The following is a 22,445-nucleotide window of genomic DNA, read 5'->3' as shown; positions in this document are numbered from 1 at the left end:
ACAACTGATGATCTGACACGTTCACACTAACAAACTTTCATCTAAAAACATTAAATTATGACGGACGTCACGTAAACGCACACCGAGTGTTTCTCTCCGTCACATCTCAATACAGACAGCGTCAACCATCAGGAGGTTTCCTGTTCAAGGAGCTGCGCCTCCTCCTGCGCCTCCTTCAGTGAATAAAGCTCACACACACACACACACACACACACACACACACACACACACACACACAGGTTTTTTGTGTTCAAGTGCTTTTTATTAACGTGATGTTTGTTTTCAGATCTTGTTGAAAGCTGCGACGTCCATCGACTGGACGAAGTCCTCGAAGGCTGTGATCTGCTCCTCCAGGACGTCTGTGCCCACCTGAATACACACACACACACACACACACAGGTAAGAATAAACACACACACACACACACACACACACACACACAAAGAGGTAAGAATAAACACACACACACACACAGGTAAGAACACACACACACACACACACACACACACACACGTCAAGTGTAACAAATGAGGCTCCAGCAGGTGCGTCTCTCACCTTGTCGTCTTCCACCACGCAGCCGATCTGCAGCTTCTTGATGCCGTAACCCACTGGGACCAGTTTGGCTGCCGGACAGGAAGTCAACACGTCAAATATTGATCACTGATCATCAATAATCATCATTAATCATCACTAATGAGTCTCTCTGCTCACAGTTCAGATCATAAAGTGACATCACACCTTCAGCCGAAAGATGGTGAGTTAGATCATCATCACGTCTGCAGAGAGACGAGTACTGCGATATTACAGTACTGCAATATTACAATACTGCAATATTATGTAGTTCTGTGTATTCAAGGTTCCCAAACAAAATCATGAACCAAATTTCAAATCTTTTCAAATATAAAAAGTTCTTTGGAAAAAGAAAATCTACAAAAATTTCACAATTTCTAAAAAAAAAAAACAAAAAAAAACCACACAGAACAGAAAATAATTCTGTAATAATCAGGGAATAAAAAACTGAATTTATTTATTATTTGAAAAATACCAGCAGGTTCAAATGTCACGTTTTCCTCTCAAAAATGAATTTACTGCATGTTGCATTACAAACTGGCATTACAAGCAGGTTTTCCAGGTTTTCCAGGTACCAGGGAACCCTGTGTACAGTAATGTAATGGATTACTGCCTGTATTATGTTGTACTGTGTCATGCAGTATTCTTACACTGTCCCCAGACCAGCCCGTCCATCTGGATGCTGCGGACGCACTCCTCCAGTTTGGCCATGTCCGTCTCGTCGTCCCACGGCTTGACGTCCAATAGGATGGAAGATTTGGCGATGAGGGCGGGCTCTGAGGAGGAGGGGGAGGGTCAGTTACCATGGAAACCTGCCAGCACTTACAGTCACATGAGGCCGAGGCTCTCTCAGGTAAACAAGGCGTCCATCAGGCTGTCAGCCGAAAGATGGTGATTGGTTGATCATCATGAAGAGCCGGCCAATCAGGCGGCAGCGTTCTGTGTTGACGTACTCTTTGACTTCTTGGCGGCGTACTCGGCGAGGCGCTCCTCCTTCAGTCTGGCCGCCTCGGCGTCCTCCTGCCAGACCACACAGAGGGAACAGTTAACACACGACAGATACCTCCGGGTGCTCGATGACATCACCGCCACATCGCCGTGACCTCACCTCCTCGTCGGAGCCGAACAGGTCGATGTCGTCCTCGTCCTCGTCGTTGTCCTTGGAGGCGGCGGTGGCGTCAGCGACACCCGCGGGGCCGTACTGACCCAGAGGCTTCTTCACACCTGGGAGGCTGACAGGAGGACGAGGTCACTGATGATGTCACACACACACACACACCTGTGCACCCACACACCTGGTGATGTCACCGCCCTCACCTGCTCTTCTGGCTCTGGTACGACTTGATGTGGTTGTACCAGCGGAGGGCGTGGCACAGGTCGGCCGGGGGCGGGGACGAGATCGCCTCAAAGACCGCCACATCAGCCTGAGAGGGGACGTACCTGAGGACAGGTGAGACGCCGTCAGTGCACACATACGGACGTCGGTTTGTGCCAACATCGTGTATAAAAAATTTTTTTTAAAAAAGTGACAATCCGGGTTTAACTGTGATTCGTGAATATAAAACAACTTCCACAAAATATATATATATATATATATATATAGATATACGCAGCAATATATTTCGAAATAGATCATTTTACAAAAAAAAAAGTATTTCCTACTAAAAAAAGCCCACTAAAACTTGACTCAATTTTTAAAATTGTATTTATTATTTTTAATTTGTGAATTAGATTTCAGATAAAAGCCACAAAATTGATACAAATATTTATACACACCTTTACCTGCTTCTAAATACTGATTAATACTTTTGTAAAGTGTAATTAATTATAGTTTGAAAGATAACTTCCTCTTTAAATTGTCTACATCAAAAAAAAACAGAATAATGTGTTTTCTTCTTAAACTCGTAAAAACTTCAATAGTTTCTTGAGCGATTTTGTTTGTGTTCCTGTGAATAACTGATGCCAGCACACATTTGGTCTCAAAATTACTATTCAAGAGATAAACAATCTGTGTATTAATGTGTTATCTGTAACTGAAAAACAAAAAAGGCAAATGCCCAACTCATGTGATTCAGTTATTCATTTGTTTTATATTTTTTTAATTGTGTATTTCAAGCCTCCATACACAGTTCATACACACTGGGTCCCAGCGTTTACAGGGTCTGAAACTACACTGGAGTTGAACTTTAGCATTCAGCTTACGTTAATAATACTTTTGTTCATCTTTAGATCAGAATAACTCCGTGTTACATTAATTTAACCCTTTGTGGGAACTTCACAGTTCACTCATGAGACACGTAGCAGCTGAGCTAGCATGTTAGCGCCATGTGGCTCCACGCTACCTCAGGGCTACTTATTCACTTCAAACAGTAAATAAAACCTCAAGCTGGACATCAACTCGTTTGCTGTCAGCAGCGGGCTCTACGGACTGAGCCGCGGACGGTTCAAAGCTTTCTGTCGGTTTATTTTGGCTCATTTTAACGTTTAAACTGCGCTATGAGCCTGTCGGCTAACTGTTAGCCGCCGCTAGCTCGCTCAGCGTGGAGCCAAGATGGCGGCCGGCTGCAGCCAGCTTCCCCCTGCGGAACTCCGCCACAGCCTCTACGGGTTCTGCTGGGGTTCTACCGGGTTCTGCCGGGTTTCTACCGTACTGACCCCTCGATGTAGCTGCGGTCGACAGGAAGCCGTCCAGCACCTTGAGGCCGGAGGCGGATTTCAGGTCGCCGAAGCCCATGACGATGAAGAAGAGCCGGTGAGGAGGAAGAAGGAGCCGCAGGAGGAGCAACAAGAAGGAGGGAGGAGGCGGGAAGAGCCGGTCTTTATACCCGGAGACAGACCCCTCCTCACCGGACACCGCTCCTCCCCGCTCCCGCTCCCCCGCAGGAGCACGGAGCTCAGGACTGCACGGAGGAGGAGGAGGAGGAGGAGGAGGTGTTCATAACAAATAACTACAAAAACAATAAAGGTAATTATAAAAAAATAATAATAATAATGATAACAACAAAAAATAATCACAACATTACTGATAATAATAATAATAATAATAAAAAAAATAATCAAAAGATTACTTATAATAATAATAATAATAAAACAACAACAAAATAATCACAAAAAACTTAATAATAATAATAATAATAATAAAAAAACAACAAAATAATCAATAATATTAAATGAAAAAAAAAAAAAAAAAAAAACCTTCAAACATTACTTATAATAATAAAAATAATAATAAAAAAAAAAAAAAAAATAATCACAACCTTACTTAAAAATAATAATAATAATAAAAAAAAAAAAAAAAAAAAAAAAAAAAAAAAAAAAATAATAATAATAATAATAAAAAAAAAAAAAATCACAAAAAAAAAATAAAATAAAAAATAATAAAAAAAAAAAAAAAAAAAAAAAAAATCACAACATTACTTATAATAATAATAAAATAAAAAAAAAAAAAAAAAAAACAAAAAAAAAATCACAAATTACTTTAATAATAAAAAATAATAACAACAAAAAATAAAAACAAAATTAAAAAAAAAATAAATAATAATAAATAATAATAATAACAACAACAAAATAATCACAACATTACTTATAATAATAATAATAATAAAAAAAACAAAATAATCACAACATTACTTTATAATAATAATAATAATAACAACAACAAAATAATCACAACATTACTTATAAATAATAATAATAAAAAACAAAAAATAATCACAACATTACTTATAATGATAATAATGACGATGATAACAACAATAATAATATGAAAAAAAAACAACATCAAGAATTGTAATGAAAGTATTTTATTTTTTTTATTTGCATAATTTATTTGTATTATGTGATTTATAAATTCAGGACTGTTATTTCATTAATAATTGTTATTATTTGAGTCAATAATTAAACAAAATATGAGGAACTTCATTTACTTTACTTACTGTATTTATTTATTTGAATGTTTTGTTTTTATTCATAAAAATGAGAACTATGTTTTGTTTTAATTGATGATGATGAATAATAATTCTAATAATAATATGATGATGATGATGATGATGATGATGATGATGATATATAAAATCAAAAAAAACACAAAAAAACACAATATGAGGGAACTTTATCATTTATTTGCTTTTTTTTTTATAAATTGCGGACTGTAGACATCAACTACAAAATCAACAACTACAATAATAATGATAATAACAACCCATTATTACTGTTACTACTAACAATAATAATAATACTGATTACATGTCGATTGGGAACAATATATCACAGTAAGTTGACAGGACTTAAAAAAAAAAAGAAGAATTAAATAAAAAACAAACATGAAAAAGTATTTTCTTTTACGATGTTTTAGTTTTTTTTTTTTTTTTGGTTTTTTAATGTGAACCTTTTGATTTCTGCTTTGCATGAAAACTGCTATATACAATTAATATTATTATTATTATTATTATTATTATTATTATTATTATTATTATCATCATTATTATTATTATTATTATTATTGTTATATTATCTCAGTAATTTTTGGGTTAGGGTTACTTGTGTCACTTGTGTTTGTCGTATTTTGCTTCATTAAGCCTACATAATTTAAGTAATATATATATTCAACAGTTACAGTTGTCACACACTGTAGTCTTTAATGTAATTGATTGAGACTGAATATTGTTGATAAATATTGATAAATATTGATATTAATATTATTATATGTTGACCTCTTCTTCTTTGTATGTCTGAGGTGGATTTCACTGCAGGTTTCGTTCTCTTTGTGTGGTTGACTCTCGACCCGCCTCTGATACAAAAATGTAGTCAGACCTGTCCCACGGTCACATGACGTGCTGCGATTGGATGCTGCTCTCCCATTGGTCAACGGTCTGAATGAAGCTGAACACACCTGGGAGATGTCAGACAGGTGAGTTTCAGTCACACACACGCCGGTGTTCATACAGCTGAAGAAGAAGAAGAGCGATGGGTCAGGGTCACAGCTCAGCATCTCCTCAGGTAACTCACCTGACAGACAGGTGTGACTCTCACCTGCCTGACAGTCTCTGCTCATGACGGAGAACGTTCTGATGGCTCACAGGTGTGTTTTTGTGTCCAGGTGATCCTGATGGGTTTGGACTCTGCCGGGAAGACGACTCTGTTGGCCAGACTGCTGACTGGACAGGTGAGTCTGAGCAGGACAGGTGTGAAGGCTGGTGTGTGCACAGCAACTTTAGGGTTAACAATTAGTGAGTGATACCCCCGGTATGTAAAGACTCAGGTGTGACTGTGGTCGTGTGATAGAGCCTCAGGTGTGACTGTGGTCATGTGGTAGAGCCTCAGGTGTGACTGTGGTCGTGTGTGATAGAGCCTCAGGTGTGACTGTGGTCGTGTTATAGAGCCTCAGGTGTGACTGTGGTCGTGTGTAGAGCCTCAGGTGTGACTGTGGTGGTGTGATAGAGCCTCAGGTGTGACTGTGGTCGTGTGATAGAGCCTCAGGTGTGACTGCTGTCGTGTTATAGAGCCTCAGGTGTGACTGTGGTCGTGTGATAGAGCCTCAGGTGTGACTGTGGTGGTGTTATAGAGCCTCAGGTGTGACTGTGGTCGTGTTAGAGAGCCTCAGGTGTGACTGTGGTCGTGTTAGAGAGCCTCAGGTGTGACTGTGGTCCTGTGATAGAGCCTCAGGTGTGACTGTGCTGTCGTGTTATAGAGCCTCAGGTGTGACTGTGGTCGTGTTATAGAGCCTCAGGTGTGACTGTGGTCGTGTGATAGAGCCTCAGGTGTGACTGCTGTCGTGTTATAGAGCCTCAGGTGTGACTGTGGTGTGTGGTAGAGCCTCAGGTGTGACTGTGGTGGTGTGATAGAGCCTCAGGTGTGACTGTGGTGGTGTGATAGAGCCTCAGGTGTGACTGCTGTCGTGTGGCCTCAGGTGTGACTGTGGTCGTGTGATAGAGCCTCAGGTGTGACTGTGGTGGTGTAGAGCCTCAGGTGTGACTGTGGTGTGTTAGAGAGCCTCAGGTGTGACTGTGGTCGTGTTAGAGAGCCTCAGGTGTGACTGTGGTGTGTGATAGAGCCTCAGGTGTGACTGCTGTCGTGTTGTAGAGCCTCAGGTGTGACTGTGGTCGTGTGTGGTAGAGCCTCAGGTGTGACTGTGGTCGTGTTATAGAGCCTCAGGTGTGACTGTGGTCGTGTGATAGAGCCTCAGGTGTGACTGCTGGTGTCGTGTTATAGAGCCTCAGGTGTGACTGTGGTCGTGTGGTAGAGCCTCAGGTGTGACTGTGGTGGTGTGATAGAGCCTCAGGTGGCTGTGGTCGTGTGATAGAGCCTCAGGTGTGACTGCTGTCGTGTTATAGAGCCTCAGGTGTGACTGTGGTGTGTGATAGAGCCTCAGGTGTGACTGTGGTGGTGTTAGAGAGCCTCAGGTGTGACTGTGGGTGATAGAGCCTCAGGTGTGACTGTGGTCGTGTTAGAGAGCCTCAGGTGTGACTGTGGTCGTGTTAGAGAGCCTCAGGTGTGACTGTGGTCCTGTGATAGAGCCTCAGGTGTGACTGTGGTCGTGTTAGAGAGCCTCAGGTGTGACTGTGGTCGTGTGGTAGAGCCTCAGGTGTGACTGTGGTGGTGTGATAGAGCCTCAGGTGTGACTGTGGTCGTGTGATAGAGCCTCAGGTGTGACTGCTGTCGGTATAGAGCCTCAGGTGTGACTGTGGTCGTGTTAGAGAGCCTCAGGTGTGACTGTGGTCGTGTGATAGAGCCTCAGGTGTGACTGTGGTGGTGTTATAGAGCCTCAGGTGTGACTGTGGTCGTGTTAGAGAGCCTCAGGTGTGACTGTGGTCGTGTTAGAGCCTCAGGTGTGACTGTGGTCGTGTTAGAGAGCCTTAGGTGTGACTGTGGTCGTGTGATAGAGCCTCAGGTGTGACTGTGGTGGTGAGCCTCAGGTGTGACTGTGGTGTGTTAGAGAGCCTCAGGTGTGACTGTGGTCGTGTTAGAGAGCCTCAGGTGTGACTGTGGTGTGTTAGAGAGCCTCAGGTGTGACTGTGGTCGTGTTAGAGAGCCTCAGGTGTGACTGGTCGTCTGTGTGTCTGCAGGTGATGGAGACGTCTCCGACCATTGGATTCAATGTGGGAACTCTGGACCTGGACAAGAAGACGTCTCTGACTGTGTGGGACGTCGGAGGACAGAAGAACATGAGAGTCAACTGGAGGTAAATATATGCAAACAAACAAACAAACAAACAAAAGAAACAAACAGAAAACAAAGAGAATAAAGAACAAAAAGCAAAACACAATGTAAACATGACCCTGATGTGACCAATTTTACACATAAAGTAAACCAACAAAGAAAAAAGACCAAGTAAACAAAAAAGGAAATAAAGACAAAGTAAACAGACAAGAAAATAAAATAAAGACAGTTAACACAACAAACACAAAGTCAATCAACAAAGAAAAATGAAGAAGTAAACAGACAAAGAAAACACAAACAAAGCAAACAAAAACACAAAGTAAACAGACGAAAATAAAGACAAACAAAGCAAACACACAACCAAACAAAATAAAGACACAAAGTAAAAAGACAAAGAAAAAAAGACAAAATAAACAATAAAGAAAATATGGACAAACAAGTAAAACAAAGACACAAAGTAAAACGTTAAAGAATATAAAGAAAAAGAAAAAAATAAACACAGTAAACAGACAAACAAACAACCTGTTGTGGTCGATGTTGTTGTTGTTGTTGTTGTTGTTGTTGTTGTTGTTGTTGTTGTTGTTGTTGTTGTTGTTGTTGTTGTTGTTTGTTGTTGTTGTTGTTGTTGTTGTTTTTTTTGATGTTGTTGTTGTTGATGTTGTTGTTGACCTGTTGTTGCGTTGTAAGGCTCTGGTCTTCGTGTTGTTGACAGTTGTTGATCGTTGTTGACGTTGTTGTTGTTGAGGCCCAGTTGTTGTTGTTGAGAAGATCCTGTTGTTGACGAGAAGCTCCGCGGAGTTCCTCTGATGTTCTGGCCAACAAGATGTCGAGGTACTACCTGCCCAACTCCATGACCATCCGAGAGGACACGGAACGGCTGCCAGAGAACCAGAAGGTTCCAAGAGAATCCTGAACCACGAGAAGCTCCGCGGAGTTCCTCTGATGGTTCTGGCCAACAAGAAGGATCTGCCCAACTCCAGACCAACCAGAGGAGAACACCCACAGAGAACCAGGGAGAACCACAGAGAACCAGGGAGAACCACAGAGAACCAGGGAGAACTACAGAGAACCATGGAGAACCATAGAAAACCAGGGAGAACTACAGAGAACCATGGAGAACCACAGAGAACCACAAAGAACCATAGAGAACCAGGGTTCTCCGACAGCTCCACCCAGACAGTAGCAACAGAGAGCATAAGAACAAAGCAGTGTCAAGACACTGGGCGCTTAGGGAACAAGGACAGAGGAGGCTTCCTATTTAGGGAACAAGGATAAAGACAGCTTTCTAGTCAGGGAAAAGAGAACAAGATTCATCCTAGTTAGGGAACAAAGACAGAGGAAGCTTCCTTGCGAGGGAACAAGAACACAGGACACTTCCTATTTAGGGAACAACACACACTAGTTGTGAATTTAAACATTTCTAACTATCGTCCTCATTCTCTCCTCCTCCTCCTCCCCCTCCTTCTCCTGCTCCTCTCTCCTCCTCCTCCTCCTCCCCCTTCTGCTCCTCTCTCCTCTCTCCTGCTCCTCTCCTCCTCCTGCTCCTCTCTCCTCCTCCTGCTCCTCTCTCCTTCTCCTGCTCCTCTCTCCTTCTCCTGCTCCTCTCTCCTCCTCCTGCTCCTCTCTCCTCCTCCTGCTCCTCTCTCCTCCTACTCCTGCTCCTCCTCTCCATCAGATCTCCAATCAGCTGGATCTTCCCAGTCTCGTGGACCGGTTGTGGGAGGTTCAGGCCTGCAGCGCTCTGAAGGGTCTCGGCCTCCAACAGGCCTTCGTGTCCATCAGCAAACTCATCAAGAAGAGTTGAGAGGGGGAGGAGCAGGAGGAGCAGGAGCAGAGAGGAGCAGGAGGAGCAGGAGGAGCAGGAGCAGAGAGGAGCAGGAGCAGAGAGGAGCAGGAGCAGAGAGGAGCAGGAGGAGCAGGAGCAGAGAGGAGCAGGAGGAGCAGAGAGGAGCAGGAGCAGAGAGGAGCAGGAGGAGCAGAGAGGAGCAGGAGCAGAGAGGAGGGCACAGAAGGAGAGGCTGTGAGGGAAACGTTCAGACTTTGATGATTTAAAGTGACAGTAACACTGAAAGTTAAAAAGCTGTTTGGTGTGAACAGTTGTGATGAAATGAAGATTATTGATTGATGATCAGTCTTTAATGAGGCTGAAGGATCATTAACGGCTCGTATTAATGAACCTTTTTTACGATCAGTTGCTCAGTTTCAGCTTTGATAAGAAGTCGACAGAAGTATAAAAGGTCTTACTGAAGGTAAAGCTGCAGGTTTTTGGACTGAGGTTTGGTTTGGAGGAGATATTTTGGTTCGTGAAGTATTTTTATTAAAAACTGAATTCTGAAAACGTCCGTCCTCTCTACGCATTCTTTTTCTTGTGTCTGCCGACGCCGTCCGCTCGGAGCGCGTGCAGCATCCTCAGAGAGAACCAGGACTGGACCAGCAGCAGAGCCGGGACCAGGACCCAGACCCCGTTAAAGAACACCAGGTAGACCCAGAGGTGGAGCCGGGAGGACGTGTCCAGGTGAGGACTGCCCACCAGCCAATCAGGACAGAAGGTCATCCAGCAGCCGTACAGCTCGCACACGCTCAGAGACACCTGCAGGACATGTCTGTAAGGACACACACGAGGACACCGTCACAGAGGACACCGTCACCGAGGACACCGACACAGAGGACACCGTCACAGAGGACACCGTCACCGAGGACACCGTCACAGAGGACACCGACACCGAGGACACCGTCACCGAGGACACCGTCACAGAGGACACCGTCACCGAGGACACCATCAAATCGCTTCATTTTTATTGTCAGTTCACCAGGGGCCCTATCAGGGGCCAGATTTGGCCCGCGGGCCATAAGTTGAGTATCCCTGCAGAGTAAAATCACAGTACTACAACAGCTGACAGTAATTTTGTGGGAGCAGTAGTTGCAGTATTACCTGTAGTACTTGTCCTGCAGTACTGCGTGTATCAACAGCAGAGCGAGCAGAGAGTCCAGGACGACCGTCAGGATCTCCACGGAGACGATGGTCGGGTCCGAAATCAGCCAGCGGCGGTCGGCTTTACCGTACTCCTTCCCTGCAGACACACGCAGTAATACTCCCCAAGTTACTGCAGTACAAGTACACCAGTACAACATGAGTACTAACTAAAGTTTAACTCACAGAGTTCAGCCAGAGGACCTTCAGACGTCTCCACCGTCCCCACCAGGGACATGTAGACAAATGGACCCTCCTGAGGACGGACAGTAAGGACAGAGACAATCAGAGCTTCCTGTGGACGGACAACAAGCTACAAACAAGTGTCAGGGACGAGACGTACCAGTGTCAGGTGGACGATGACATCATAGAAGAGCCACATCAGGACCCACCTGTCCTCCGCAGAGCTCCGCCCACCATACCTGCGTGTCAGCAGGACGGCGGCTAACAGCTGGACGCTACATGCTAACAGAGAGAGGATCGAGACCAGAGAGAGACCGGGGGACACCACAGAGTCCATCTGCAGTCAGAGAGGACAGATCCGGCTCTGCAGGAAGACTCAGACTCACAAGGAGTACACGTGGACTGATGTCTCAGGCCACGCCTCTGCCTGTCTCTACTGGCTGAGCATGTTCTAAGCCCCGCCCCCAGCCCCCCATTGGCTGTTATGGAGACCACTCCACTCTCTGGACCCGCCCCCTCCCACAGACAGCAGAGGTCAAAGGTCAACAGAGTGTGAAGCAAACTCCATTCAAAAAACAGCAAATTTAAGCTTCAGAGCAGAAACACAGCAGAGACACTCTGAGACGCTGAGACACCAGGACAGAGGGACAGAGGAGGACCCTCCTGACAGAAGTACCAGCCAAGAACCTGATGTCCTAAAATCTCAGAAATGTTATGAAATCCTACAAAAACCCTAAATTCCTGAAAACGTCCTAAAATCTTAGAACTTTCCCAAAATCCTAGAAATGTTTTTCAAAACATCCTCAAATCCAAGAAATGTCCAAAATCCGAGTAATATCCTGCGGTCTTCAAAATGTCCTCTAATGTCCTCAAATCCTAAAATGGCTTAAAATCCTAGAAATGTTCTAAAATCCTGAGAACTCCTAAAATCCCCAAAACATCCAAAAATTCTAGAAACATCCTAAAATCCTAGAGACCTGTTAAAATATTTCAAATATTATAAAATCCTAAAATTGTCCCAAAATCCTCAAAATGTCCTAACATCATAGAAACATGTTTTGTTGTTTGTATTTTCTGCAGCAGCAGTTTGTTTGTTTGTTTGTTTGTTTGTTTGTTTGTGAAACGATGGTCAGGAGGCGGAGTCAGAGGGTTACACAGAGTTTATTGATTACATGGTTCAGTCTGACTCGAGTCAAACAGGAAATGTTCTTTGGCAGCAGAAACGTTCTGTTAGTGTAAAAATAAACATAGAAATATAGAACAACAAACATGATGATTCTGATCGTCGATCAGTCTGATCGTCGATCAGTCTGATCGTCGATCAGTCTGATCGTCGATCAGTCTGATCAGTGTTTGTGTCGCTGTGACAGTCATTAATACTCCTGTGTGGTTAATAAAGGGTTAAAGTCGACAGGCTGCTTATCAATCAGCTCATTGATCAAAAGAAACCAAACATCAATAATAATAATAATAATAATAACAATAATGAAAACTTCTCAGACAGCAGAGTTCCTCTCAGGAACACAGGTTCTAACAGACAGGAGAACCTTCAGAAAACTACCAAGCTGGAACCTCAGTGGAACCTTGAGGGAACCCAAGTGGAATGTCAGAGGTACCTTGTAGGAACCCTGTGGTAATCTTTGAGAGACCTCAGAGGAACCTCAGGCAGAACGTAGGGGAATATTAAGGGGAACCCCGGAGGAACCAAAAAGTAAAACTTTCTGGGAAAGCTTGGGGAACTTTGTCCAATCACAGGAGAACCTCATAAGTACTTAAGTTTAACTATAGGGATCTTTTGGGAATTTTAAGAGTCTTTGAGGAACCTTGGAAGGACTTTATGGGAATGTTAAGGCTATATTCGAAGTAGAACTTCACAAAATATTCTAGGAACTCTAGAAGGAACCTTGGCCTTTGGAGTTAGGGCAGCCTTTGACGAATCTCGGAGGAATGTTTGGGAAACAGTGGTAGAACCTAAGAGGAACCTCAAGGTGAGTATGACATTAGACTGTATGGGGGATCATTTGTGGAACATTAGAGGAACATTTTGTATTCTCAGGGATCTGTTAAGCACCATTTTTACCTCAGTGACCCCTGAGTTCTCTGTGTTTGTTAGAACCTTGTCAGGTTCTTTTTGGGTCCCGCTGATTGAAATGTTACATGTATGTTAAAGTTTATATCAGTATAAAACAAACAAAAACTAAAGAACCACGGATCTCTACCTTTAAAGCGTTCTTATTTTTAAGGTTTTCAGATCAGCTGAAGAACATAACGTTAAAGTTCTACAACTTCATTCGAAACTTTAAAAATCAGAAACGTGTTTTTGCCTTTTAGTTAAAAAGTTGGAGATCCATGTTTTGTTTTGTTTTCTTTAGTTTTTGTGTTCACGTGTGAAGAACATCAGCAGAGACGATCAGATATGAGGAACTTTATCAAGAACAGCGATATTCAGCAGGTAACAGCTCGACGTTCTAAAGGAACATTGATGTGGATCGTGTGTTTAGCACTCCTCCTGTTTCTCCTCCTGCAGCAGGGTGGAGGACAGAGCGTACTCCTCACTGACTCCCTCTGAGACCACCGACACATCCGCCTCCATGCCGGACGCCTCCGCTTTCTTCACCTCCTCCTGCTCCTCCTCCCCGTTCTGCTCCTCCTCCTTCACCTCCTCCTGCTCCTCCTCTCTCTCCTCCTGCTCGGCCGGAGCCAGCTGGGCATGGACCTCGGTAAAGGGGACTTCCTGGTCAGAGCTGGCCAGCGGGGACAGCTGGACGTCGGCCTCGGCGGTGACGGACTCCCCCACCGGAGGGGAGGCGTCAGGAGGCTGAGAGTCGGAGCTGCTGCGAGGCTGCAACACAGAGGTCAGAGGTCAGAGGAACGACCGGCACGTTTTCGTCAGTCCAAACATGTTGCCACTTTGTCACTGGACTTTAACGTCTGCATCTTACGCCCTAAGTATCCGTCTGCTGCTGACTCTCCGGGATGCTGCAAACAACACAAGAACGTCCCAATGTTTTTTACAGCATCCTGGAACGTCAACAAAAAATGCGATAAAGTTTAGGTCTCTGCAACAAAACAATGTGATTAAGTTTCTGCAACGGAAGCACATGGTTACGTCTCGGCAATAAAATCACGTGATTCTGTTTTGTCAACTAAAGCATGCGGCAACCAATGTGGGGATGTCGACAAAATCACGTGGTGAATTTTGCAGAATGTTGTTTAGCGACCGTAACCAGCAACAAAACATAGAACGCACCAGATCGTTCTGTTCTTGATTTTCTGCCTCAGGTTTGACAGCAAAGGTTCCACAAAACACGCTGCGTGTACTGGAAATCTCTGTGGATGGGCGTGTTAGTGGAACCTTGCTGAGGGGACTCATGGGGAAACGTTAGAGGAATGTCATGTGGTACATCTAGATGAAACTTTGAAGAGCATTGGTGGCACCTTTAGAAAATGTGAGGGGAACCTTAGAGGAACCAAGAGTGTTTCAGATTGATGAGAACATAAGAACAAGGTACCTTCCTGATGCTGAAGGTCAGAGGGGAAACCTTCAGACTGGAGGTTCTCTGTTTGATCTTCTCTCGTTGTTCCTGAGAAACGATCTTTGTTCCAATCTTTGTCATCTTCTTCTCAATGTTCTGCCTGGAGAACGCCTTCTTCAGACTGTCCACCTGCGGAGACAGAGAGACCGTTACACCTGTCTGACCAACAGAACACCTGTCTGTCTGACAGAAGACCTGTTTGTCTGTCTGTGGTTCTCACCTTCTTCAGACTGGAACGTTTCAGTTTCTCGGCTCTGGATTTCTCCATGTTCTCCAGATCATGTGGCCACAGCTCCTCGTCCTCCAGCTCAGCCTCCAGCCCGACGTCCTCGTCAGATGATAGGTCGATGGTATGGAGCCCGCCCTCCTGGCATTGGTTGCCCTCGACGACACCCGCCACCGATTCATCGCCTTCTTCCAAAATCTCATCACGAGGGAATGGAGGAGGATCCTTCACGAAAACAGTGGAGGGAATCTCGTTCTCCTCCTGAGGGAAACAAAAAATATGGGTAGATATCTGAAGAACCTTACCTGGAACTTTACTGTCTGAGGAGAACCAAACCATCTTTGGAGAGCTTTACTGATGAGAACATTAAAATCTGTGAAGAACCCTTATGTCTGTGGAGAACTTGCCTATCTGTGGAATACCATACTGTCTAAGGAGAACTTTTCTGTCTTTGGAGAACTTTTACATCTGAGGAGAACCTTACTATCTGAGGAAAACTTAACTGTTGTCGGTGGAGAACATCACTATATATGGAGAACCATACAATCTTTGGAGAACTTCACTATTTTGAAGAACCACACTGTCTTTGGAGAGCCTTACTATTCACAGGGAGCCATATTCTCTGAGAACTGTATTTTCCGAGGAAAACCTTACTATCTACAGAGAACTTTATGCTCTGAGGGGTTTCTTGAATTTCAGGACACTTTTAAGACGTTTTTGGGATTTTAGGACTTTTCTAATAGTTCAACACATTTCTAGGATTTTAAGACATTTCTCGAATTTTAGAACACTTCAACCATTGTTGGAGAATGTTACTTTCTGAGGAGACCTGTGCTATCTTTGGAAAACTTTTTGGGAGAACCATACTTTCTGTGGAACACTTTACGAACTGTGAAGAACTATACTTTCTGTGGAGAACTTTGCTCTCTGGGATGAACCATTCACTCTGTGGGGAAATTTAAATGTCTGTGAAGAACCAAATTTTTTGTGGAGAAAAACATGATCTTTGGAGAACTTTGCTATCTTTAAAGAACCAAACTTTTTGTGGAGAAAAACACTATCTTTGGAGAACTTTACTATTGAACTTTTGATATCAGAGGAATACCTTAAGTGGAGAACCTTGAATGTCTGCGAAGAACCACAGTACATACTTTTTGTAGAGAACCGTAACTGGAGAATGTAACCTGACCTGTCTGAGAAGAACTTTGCAAGCTGTTGAAAAACATACTATCCATGAAGAACCCTGCTGTCAGTAGAGAACGTCACTATCCTCAGAGAACAGTACTGTTAATGGGTCCATTCAGTAGATTTTAAAGTACAAAACAATACATTCAGCCTGAAGAGTTCTCTCCCCTCTCAGAACAAGAACCAGGAGAACCTGACAGGCAGGAGAACATCATTGAAAGGGTTAAACAGAACCACACCCACTGAACACACTCACACATGCTCTGAGGAATGCTGGGAATTTTAGGGAGGACAGGAATATTTAGTGTCTGACACACACACACACACACACACACACACACTGAAAACACACACTAATACACACACGTACACACTGAAACACACTCACACATGTACAGTGTTCTGGTTACAACCTGAAACTGACCGCAGGGTTCTGACCTGAGAACAGCTGACGGATCGACTCACTGACCTCAGAACACATTTTGTTGTTACCATGACAACCGGACAGCATGATGTCACCTCTGTTCTCCAGTTCACTTCCTCCTCCAGCTGACGACCAAATAAGGTCACAGACTGACAACCAGCAACAGACTGAGAGACAACCAGAGAACCACAGTGCTGTCTGTGGAGAACCTTCCTGACTGTGAAGAACCTTCCCGTTTGTAGAGAACCTTCCTGTCTGAGGAGAACCTTCCTGTCTGTGGAGAACCTTCCTGTTTGTGGAGAACCTTCCTGTTTATGGAGAACCTTGCTCTCTGTGGAGAACCTTGCTCTCTGTGGAGAACCTTGCTCTCTGTGGAGCACCTTCTTGTCTGTGGGGAACCTCTCACCTGGAAGATGAGAACCTTGAAGTTGTTCCTGCTGATCAGGTGGGCGTGGTTTGCCTCCAGCTTCTTCCACCTGGACACCCTGACGTTCCATCCTGTCTCGCACCTGCAACACAGACAGGTGACACATGTTTACAGACAGGTGATACATGTTTACAGACAGGTGAGATATGTTTACAGACAGGTGACACATGTTTACAGACAGGTGAGATATGTTTACACACAGGTGAGATATGTTTACACACAGGTGATACATGTTTACAGACAGGTGATACATGTTTACAGACAGGTGACACATGTTTACAGACAGGTGATACATGTTTACAGACAGGTGATACATGTTTACAGACAGGTGACACATGTTTACAGACAGGTGATACATGTTTACACACAGGTGAGATATGTTTACAGACAGGTGAGATATGTTTACAGACAGGTGAGATATGTTTACAGACAGGTGAGATATGTTTACAGACAGGTGAGATATGTTTACAGACAGGTGACACATGTTTACAGACAGGTGAGATATGTTTACACACAGGTGAGATATGTTTACAGACAGGTGAGATATGTTTACAGACAGGTGAGATATGTTTACAGACAGGTGACACATGTTTACACACAGGTGAGATATGTTTCAAAATGCTTGATATATTTAATTTAATGTCAGGGTGTGATGTATATATTTGGTGTCCAGGTGTGCGTCGTTTACCTCCTTCATGGTGACGGACGGTGTGATAATATTATATATTATATTATATATATTATGTGATTATATTATATATATTAAGGACAGGTGTGACATATATTTAAGGACAGGTGTGACATATATTTAAGGACAGGTGTCCAGGTGTGCGTCGTTTACCTCCTTCATGGTGACGGACAGCTTGCGGCTCTTGTCCAGCAGCTTGCTGACGGTGTTGGACGTGTGACTGTGGCTCTTGGACAGTTTGGTCATGTCGGCCTGGATCCCTCTGACCACGCCCTCCATCTCCACCTGGTGCACCTGAGACACAACCAACCAATCAGCAGCCTGCTCATTTACGGGCTCAACTGGACGGCTAACGGCTAACATGTTAGCAGACGTCTCAGTCTGCGAGGACTTTTTTCTGCTGATGTGAAAACGTGTGAGGAATCTCCAGTCGCAGCGCAGTGAAACATGTGGTGCCCACATTATTTAACCCACGAGTTTCTGCCAAAGGTCATGTGACGCCTTCGGCCCAGGGGTCATGTGACGTATGCCAGATGGACAGATTTAGATCTTTGGGTCCAAAAAAGGACAAGAAACAAGGTCAGAGAGAGACGAGAAACCGTTTCCAAGCTAGAGCTTAAATGGACTGTTTTTTGAATAGAGTTTGGTTTGAGCAGTTTCTGTAAAACATCAGGATCAACGTCTGTTCTGCTTCTTCATTTAGTTTCAGATAAAGTCTAAAGTGTCTAAATCAACAGTTTTTTAAGTGGGGTTTGGTTTGGGTGTTTTTACGGACGTGGCAGCCTGAACTTGGACACTTGTGTGATATTTATCACGTTGGTTCTGTTTCTTTATGCAGTGAGGCATAAGTCAACTGTGACGACTAAATCGGCTGTTTTTTAAGTGGAGTTTGGTCTGGAAAGTTTGTCAGGACACTATTTTCAATTTTGTTATTGATTTCTTTTATTGAATTTTTTTTCATTCTTTTTAGGTCATTTTTGGGGTGTTTTTTCTATTTGTTGTAAAATTTTGAAGTTTTGTGTTTATTCTATTTATTTATTAATAGTTTGGTTTTTTTCGGGGGGGGGGGTCTCCTGTTTTGCTTATAATATTGTGTTTTTTTTTATTCTTTTATGTAATTTTTTTCTTCTCTTGATAATTTTGATTTTGGGGAGGTTTTTGAATTCATTTATTTATTTATAAGCTTTTTATTTATTTAGCTTTGAGGTTTGTGGTGTTCTGTTTGTTTTTTTTGTTTGTTTTATTTTTAAAAAAATTTTTTGGTCTTAGGACTGTTTTTTTTTAATAATTTTAATATTTTTGTCATAATTGGGCGTGTTCTTTTTACGGTTTATTGTTGTTTTGAAGATCTTTCTGCACCGAGTACTTTTATTTTTAATACATTAAGTACTTTTTCCTGATTGTATTTTTTACTAAAGCACTATATTTAATGCAGGACTTTTACTGTAACAGAGTATTTTTACAGTGTTGTGGTAGTACTTTTACTAAAGTAAAGGATCTATTTACTTCCTCTGCCACTGCAGTCTGTACTGGTCCACGTTTCTGGTCTGTCTACTGATCTCTGAGTTCTGGTCTCTGAGTTCTGGTCTCTGAGTTTCTGGTCTCTGAGTTTCTGGTCTCTGAGTTTCTGGTCTCTGAGTTTTTTCTGGTCCCCCTGGGTCATGTGGTTTAGGCGTGGCTCACCTCCATCTTATTCTGGTTCTCCTGGACGGCGTCCAGCATGTTGACCAGTTTGTCGAGCAGCGTGAGGACCGTGATGGCGTTGACGGGACCCTGAGCCATCGTCTCCGGGTCCAGTCCTGCCAGAGGGGACGAGGGTGAGACCTGGTCCTCCTCCTGCTGGTCCTGCAGGTCCTGCAGGTCCTGGTTCTGGGAGGGGACCAGCAAGTCCTGGCTCTGGTGGGTCTCGGTGGTCACCATGACGACTCTGTCCTCAGTCCGACCGAAAACTCCCAAAAACTGCAGCGACGAAAAACTCTGAGCTCCACCTCACTGCTCTGAGTGTGTGTGTGTGTGTGTGTGTGTGTGTGTGTGTGTGTGTGTGTGTGCTGCGCTCTGATTGGCTGGCTCAGAGAAAAACTTTCCGTCCAACTTCCCAACTGTGGAAACGTCCACACCTTTAACCCCGTGAGTGCCAGAGCAGCTGTGTGTGTGTGTGTGTGTGTGTGTGTGTGTGTGTGTGTGTGTGTGTGTGTGTGTGTGTGTGTGAAAAGAGACGGACTGCTCCTTTAACAAACAGGAAGAGTCTTTTACTGTGAAGGGCTCTGCAACACTCTCCTGTCTTAAAGAAAATCAGAAATATCAAAATAAAAGACACTTTTAAGAAATAAAAACACGGAGAGGAGAAAATAAACAAACACACGTTAATAAAAACTCATAAACAAAATGATAAATATTATAAAGAGAATTCTGTTCAATTTCATTTCATTTGATTAATAAAAAATGAAAATAGTTAATTCAAATCTAATAATTAATTATTATAATGTTGAAAGTAGAAAGTAATTTTTATTGTTATGAATAAAATAAAAAAACAAATGAGTAAATCAACATCATTGTGTTTATTATACTGTAAGTCTAAAGGAAATGTATATTTCTATCTAAAATACAATGAATACAAACATTGAATAAATAATATATAAATATATACATAATTGAATTCATGTAAATGAATGTAAATTTAACTTTAAAAAAAAGTATAAAATAAAATTACAAAATGACAAAACAGAATGAAAATAAAAAGGATGAATAAAAAACAAATAAATGTATAAAAATATAAACTGATCACAAATTAAATAAAAGTAACAAATAAATAAATGCTTTTAGTACTTTTATACGATAAATAATGTATTTATTATAATTCTGACTAAAACATAAAAATCAAATAAATACTTTTTTTTTTTTTTAATTAAATTAGACCATGTGAGACGGTCATGAAGGGGTTAACTCTCTCTCCACAGCTTTTCGCCTGGAGCTCAGTGTCTCTCCACCACACCCAGAGGGAGGGGGGTGTTACCCATGGCGGCCGGGGGCATGGGACGGGCCTGTTACCATGGCGACGGGGGGCAGGTCTGTGTTTGTGTTTGTAGAGAGAGAGCGAGGGAGGGGGGGGGCGAGCGAGGTTTTCTTCCAGATGACCTCACCCCAAAAACACGAGTGTGTGTGTGTGTGTGTGTGTGTGTGTGTGTGTGTGTGTGTGTGTGTGTGAGTGTGTGTTACTGTGTGTGTGTGTGTGTGTGTGTGAGTGTGTGTGTGTGTGTGTGTGTGTGTGTGTGTGTGTGTGAGTGTGTGTTACTGTGTGTGTGTGTGTGTGTGTGTGTGTGTTACTGTGAGTGTGTGTGTTACTGTGTGTGTGTGTGTGTGTTACTGTGAGTGTGTGTGTGTGTGTGTGAGTGTGTGAGTGTGTGTGTGTGTGTGTGAGTGTGTGTGTGTGTGTGTGTGTGTGTGAGTGTGTGTTACTGTGTGTGTGTGTGTGTGTGTGTGTGTGTGTGTGTGTGTGTGTGTGTGTGTGTGTGTGTGAGAGTGTGTTACTGTGTGTGTGTGTGTGTGTGTGTGTGTGTGTTACTGTGAGTGTGTGTGTGAGTTACTGTGTGTGTGTGTGTGTGTTACTGTGAGTGTGTGTGTGTGTGTGTGAGTGTGTGAGTGTGTGTGTGTGTGTGTGAGTGTGTGTGTGTGTGTGTGTGTGTGTGTGAGTGTGTGTTACTGTGTGTGTGTGTGTGTGTGTGTGTGTTACTGTGAGTGTGTGTGTGTTACTGTGTGTGTGTGTGTTACTGTGAGTGTGTGTGTGTGTTACTGTGTGTGTGTGTGTGTGTGTGTGTGAGTGTGTGTGTTACTGTGAGTGTGTGTGTTGTTGTTGTGAGTGTGTGTGTTACTGTGTGTGTGTGTGTGTGTGTGTGTGTGTGTGTGTGTGTGTGTGTGTGTGTTACTGTGAGTGTGTGTGTTGTTGTTGTGAGTGTGTGTTTACTGTGTGTGTGTGTGAGTGTGTGTGTTACTGTGAGTGTGTGTGTGTGTGTGTTACTGTGAGTGTGTGTGTTGTTGTTGTGAGTGTGTGTTGTTGTTGTGAGTGTGTGTTACTGTGTGTGTGTGTGTGAGTGTGTGTGTTACTGTGAGTGTGTGTGTTGTTGTTGTGTGTGTGTGTGTGTTACTGTGTGTGTGTGTGTGTGTGTGTGTGTGTGTGTGTGTGTGTGTGTGTGTGTGTTACTGTGATCCAGTATCGTCTGACTGACGCCTGAAGTCGACACAGTAAACAGAAATGTGTCATGGCGGTTTGGAAACTGACGGCGCTCATTTCAAACTGTCTGCAGGGACGTTTAGGAAACTTCCTGCCGCACTAAAACACCAACGATGTTTTAGGCGTTTGCTAATTTTACGTCCGATTAAACTCACCCCCCCCCCCCCATGATACCTTAAAATCTGTCCATCAGGATCTGCGAGCCGGCTGCCAGTTGTGGGCGCCGTAGCCGTGCTTTTGGTTGAGCTACCTCGCCGGTGTTACCGCTGATGATGTCATCTTGACCCACAGCGGCAAAAAGGTAGCACTGTCCCTCCCTCTGATCCCCGTCACGCAGAGTGTGAGCTAACAGTCGTTAACGCTGTTGGCTCGTCAAAGATGTTTTTTTGCAACATATTGCAACGTTTTCAGAGGTGTTTCCAAAATCCAGTGGTGTTTCTTTTCCAAAGAGTGCCTACAGTAATGTTTCAAGCAGCGTTTGTAATAGAGTTTACAGCAGCGGTGCTAACGAGGTTTACAGCAGTGGTGCTGACAGGGTTTCTAGCAGCAGTTCTAAACGGGGTTTACAGCAGCGTTTCGGTCGGGGTTTACAGCAGCGTTTCGGTCGGGGTTTTACAGCAGTGGTTCTAGCAGCATTTCGCTCCTAGCTGCGTTCTGACGGCGGTTCTGGCAGCGGTTCTGGCGGCGGTTCTGGCGGCGGTTCTGGCAGTGATCAAAGAGAGCACAGCTGATCTGGGTTAAGTGGTGGGATCATGTGACTCTGGGATTGTGTTTTCTAAAATAAATTAAATGTTTGTTTATATTTATCCACGAGCGTTATGTAGCCCGTAGTGATGTTCTGTGTACAGA

At 43.4% G+C, this 22,445-nt stretch overlaps 4 protein-coding genes across 4 annotated transcripts; 1 reads left to right on the top strand and 3 right to left on the bottom strand.

Annotated features, from left to right (window-relative positions):
* Positions 1-240: 240 nt before the first annotated feature.
* On the bottom strand, positions 241-3,374 carry eef1b2 (eukaryotic translation elongation factor 1 beta 2). Its single transcript, XM_042513057.1, is given in 8 exon segments — positions 241-369; positions 556-623; positions 1,221-1,346; positions 1,524-1,590; positions 1,679-1,802; positions 1,888-2,010; positions 3,226-3,247; positions 3,250-3,374. Coding segments are annotated over 8 exon segments (672 nt in total). The 5' UTR covers positions 3,305-3,374; the 3' UTR covers positions 241-282.
* A 1,919-nt stretch (positions 3,375-5,293) lies between these two features.
* arl11 (ADP-ribosylation factor-like 11) lies at positions 5,294-9,601 on the top strand. Its single transcript, XM_042513347.1, has 6 exons — positions 5,294-5,568; positions 5,669-5,734; positions 7,635-7,752; positions 8,396-8,432; positions 8,592-8,719; positions 9,402-9,601. Exons 1-6 carry the CDS (start codon positions 5,536-5,538, stop codon positions 9,530-9,532), a joined length of 513 nt encoding a protein of 170 aa, XP_042369281.1. The 5' UTR covers positions 5,294-5,535; the 3' UTR covers positions 9,533-9,601.
* An 87-nt stretch (positions 9,602-9,688) lies between these two features.
* ebpl (EBP like) lies at positions 9,689-11,812 on the bottom strand. Its single transcript, XM_042513304.1, has 4 exons — positions 11,043-11,812; positions 10,886-10,955; positions 10,661-10,799; positions 9,689-10,331 (listed from the first exon to the last, which is right to left on the bottom strand). The coding sequence occupies exons 1-4, from the start codon at positions 11,217-11,219 to the stop codon at positions 10,079-10,081; spliced, it is 639 nt and encodes a 212-aa protein (XP_042369238.1). The 5' UTR covers positions 11,220-11,812; the 3' UTR covers positions 9,689-10,078.
* A 212-nt stretch (positions 11,813-12,024) lies between these two features.
* cavin2b (caveolae associated protein 2b) lies at positions 12,025-19,377 on the bottom strand. Its single transcript, XM_042513207.1, is given in 7 exon segments — positions 12,025-13,724; positions 14,395-14,547; positions 14,639-14,905; positions 16,660-16,725; positions 16,727-16,762; positions 17,522-17,662; positions 19,052-19,377. Coding segments are annotated over 7 exon segments (1,245 nt in total). The 5' UTR covers positions 19,289-19,377; the 3' UTR covers positions 12,025-13,379.
* Between the last annotated feature and the right edge of the window lie 3,068 nt (positions 19,378-22,445).

The sequence above is a fragment of the Plectropomus leopardus genome, chromosome 24 (assembly GCF_008729295.1).
Source record: "Plectropomus leopardus isolate mb chromosome 24, YSFRI_Pleo_2.0, whole genome shotgun sequence".
Taxonomy (NCBI): domain Eukaryota; kingdom Metazoa; phylum Chordata; class Actinopteri; order Perciformes; family Serranidae; genus Plectropomus; species Plectropomus leopardus.
Note: the sequence above shows the minus strand (reverse complement) of the source record. Positions and strands in the feature narration are given on the sequence as shown.

Coding starts and splice junctions, on each gene's coding strand:
- ebpl (XM_042513304.1), bottom strand. CDS start 11,219: ATGGACTCTGTGGTGTCCCCCGGTCTCTCTCTGGTCTCGATCCTCTCT. Junction 10,800..10,885: donor AGGTCCTCTGGCTGAACTCT/GTGAGTTAAACT, acceptor GTGTGTCTGCAG/GGAAGGAGTACGGTAAAGCC. Junction 10,332..10,660: donor CTGCAGGACAAGTACTACAG/GTAATACTGCAA, acceptor GTGTCCTTACAG/ACATGTCCTGCAGGTGTCTC.
- arl11 (XM_042513347.1), top strand. CDS start 5,536: ATGGGTCAGGGTCACAGCTCAGCATCTCCTCAG. Junction 5,569..5,668: donor ACAGCTCAGCATCTCCTCAG/GTAACTCACCTG, acceptor TTTTGTGTCCAG/GTGATCCTGATGGGTTTGGA. Junction 8,433..8,591: donor AAGGCTCTGGTCTTCGTGTT/GTTGACAGTTGT, acceptor TGACCATCCGAG/AGGACACGGAACGGCTGCCA.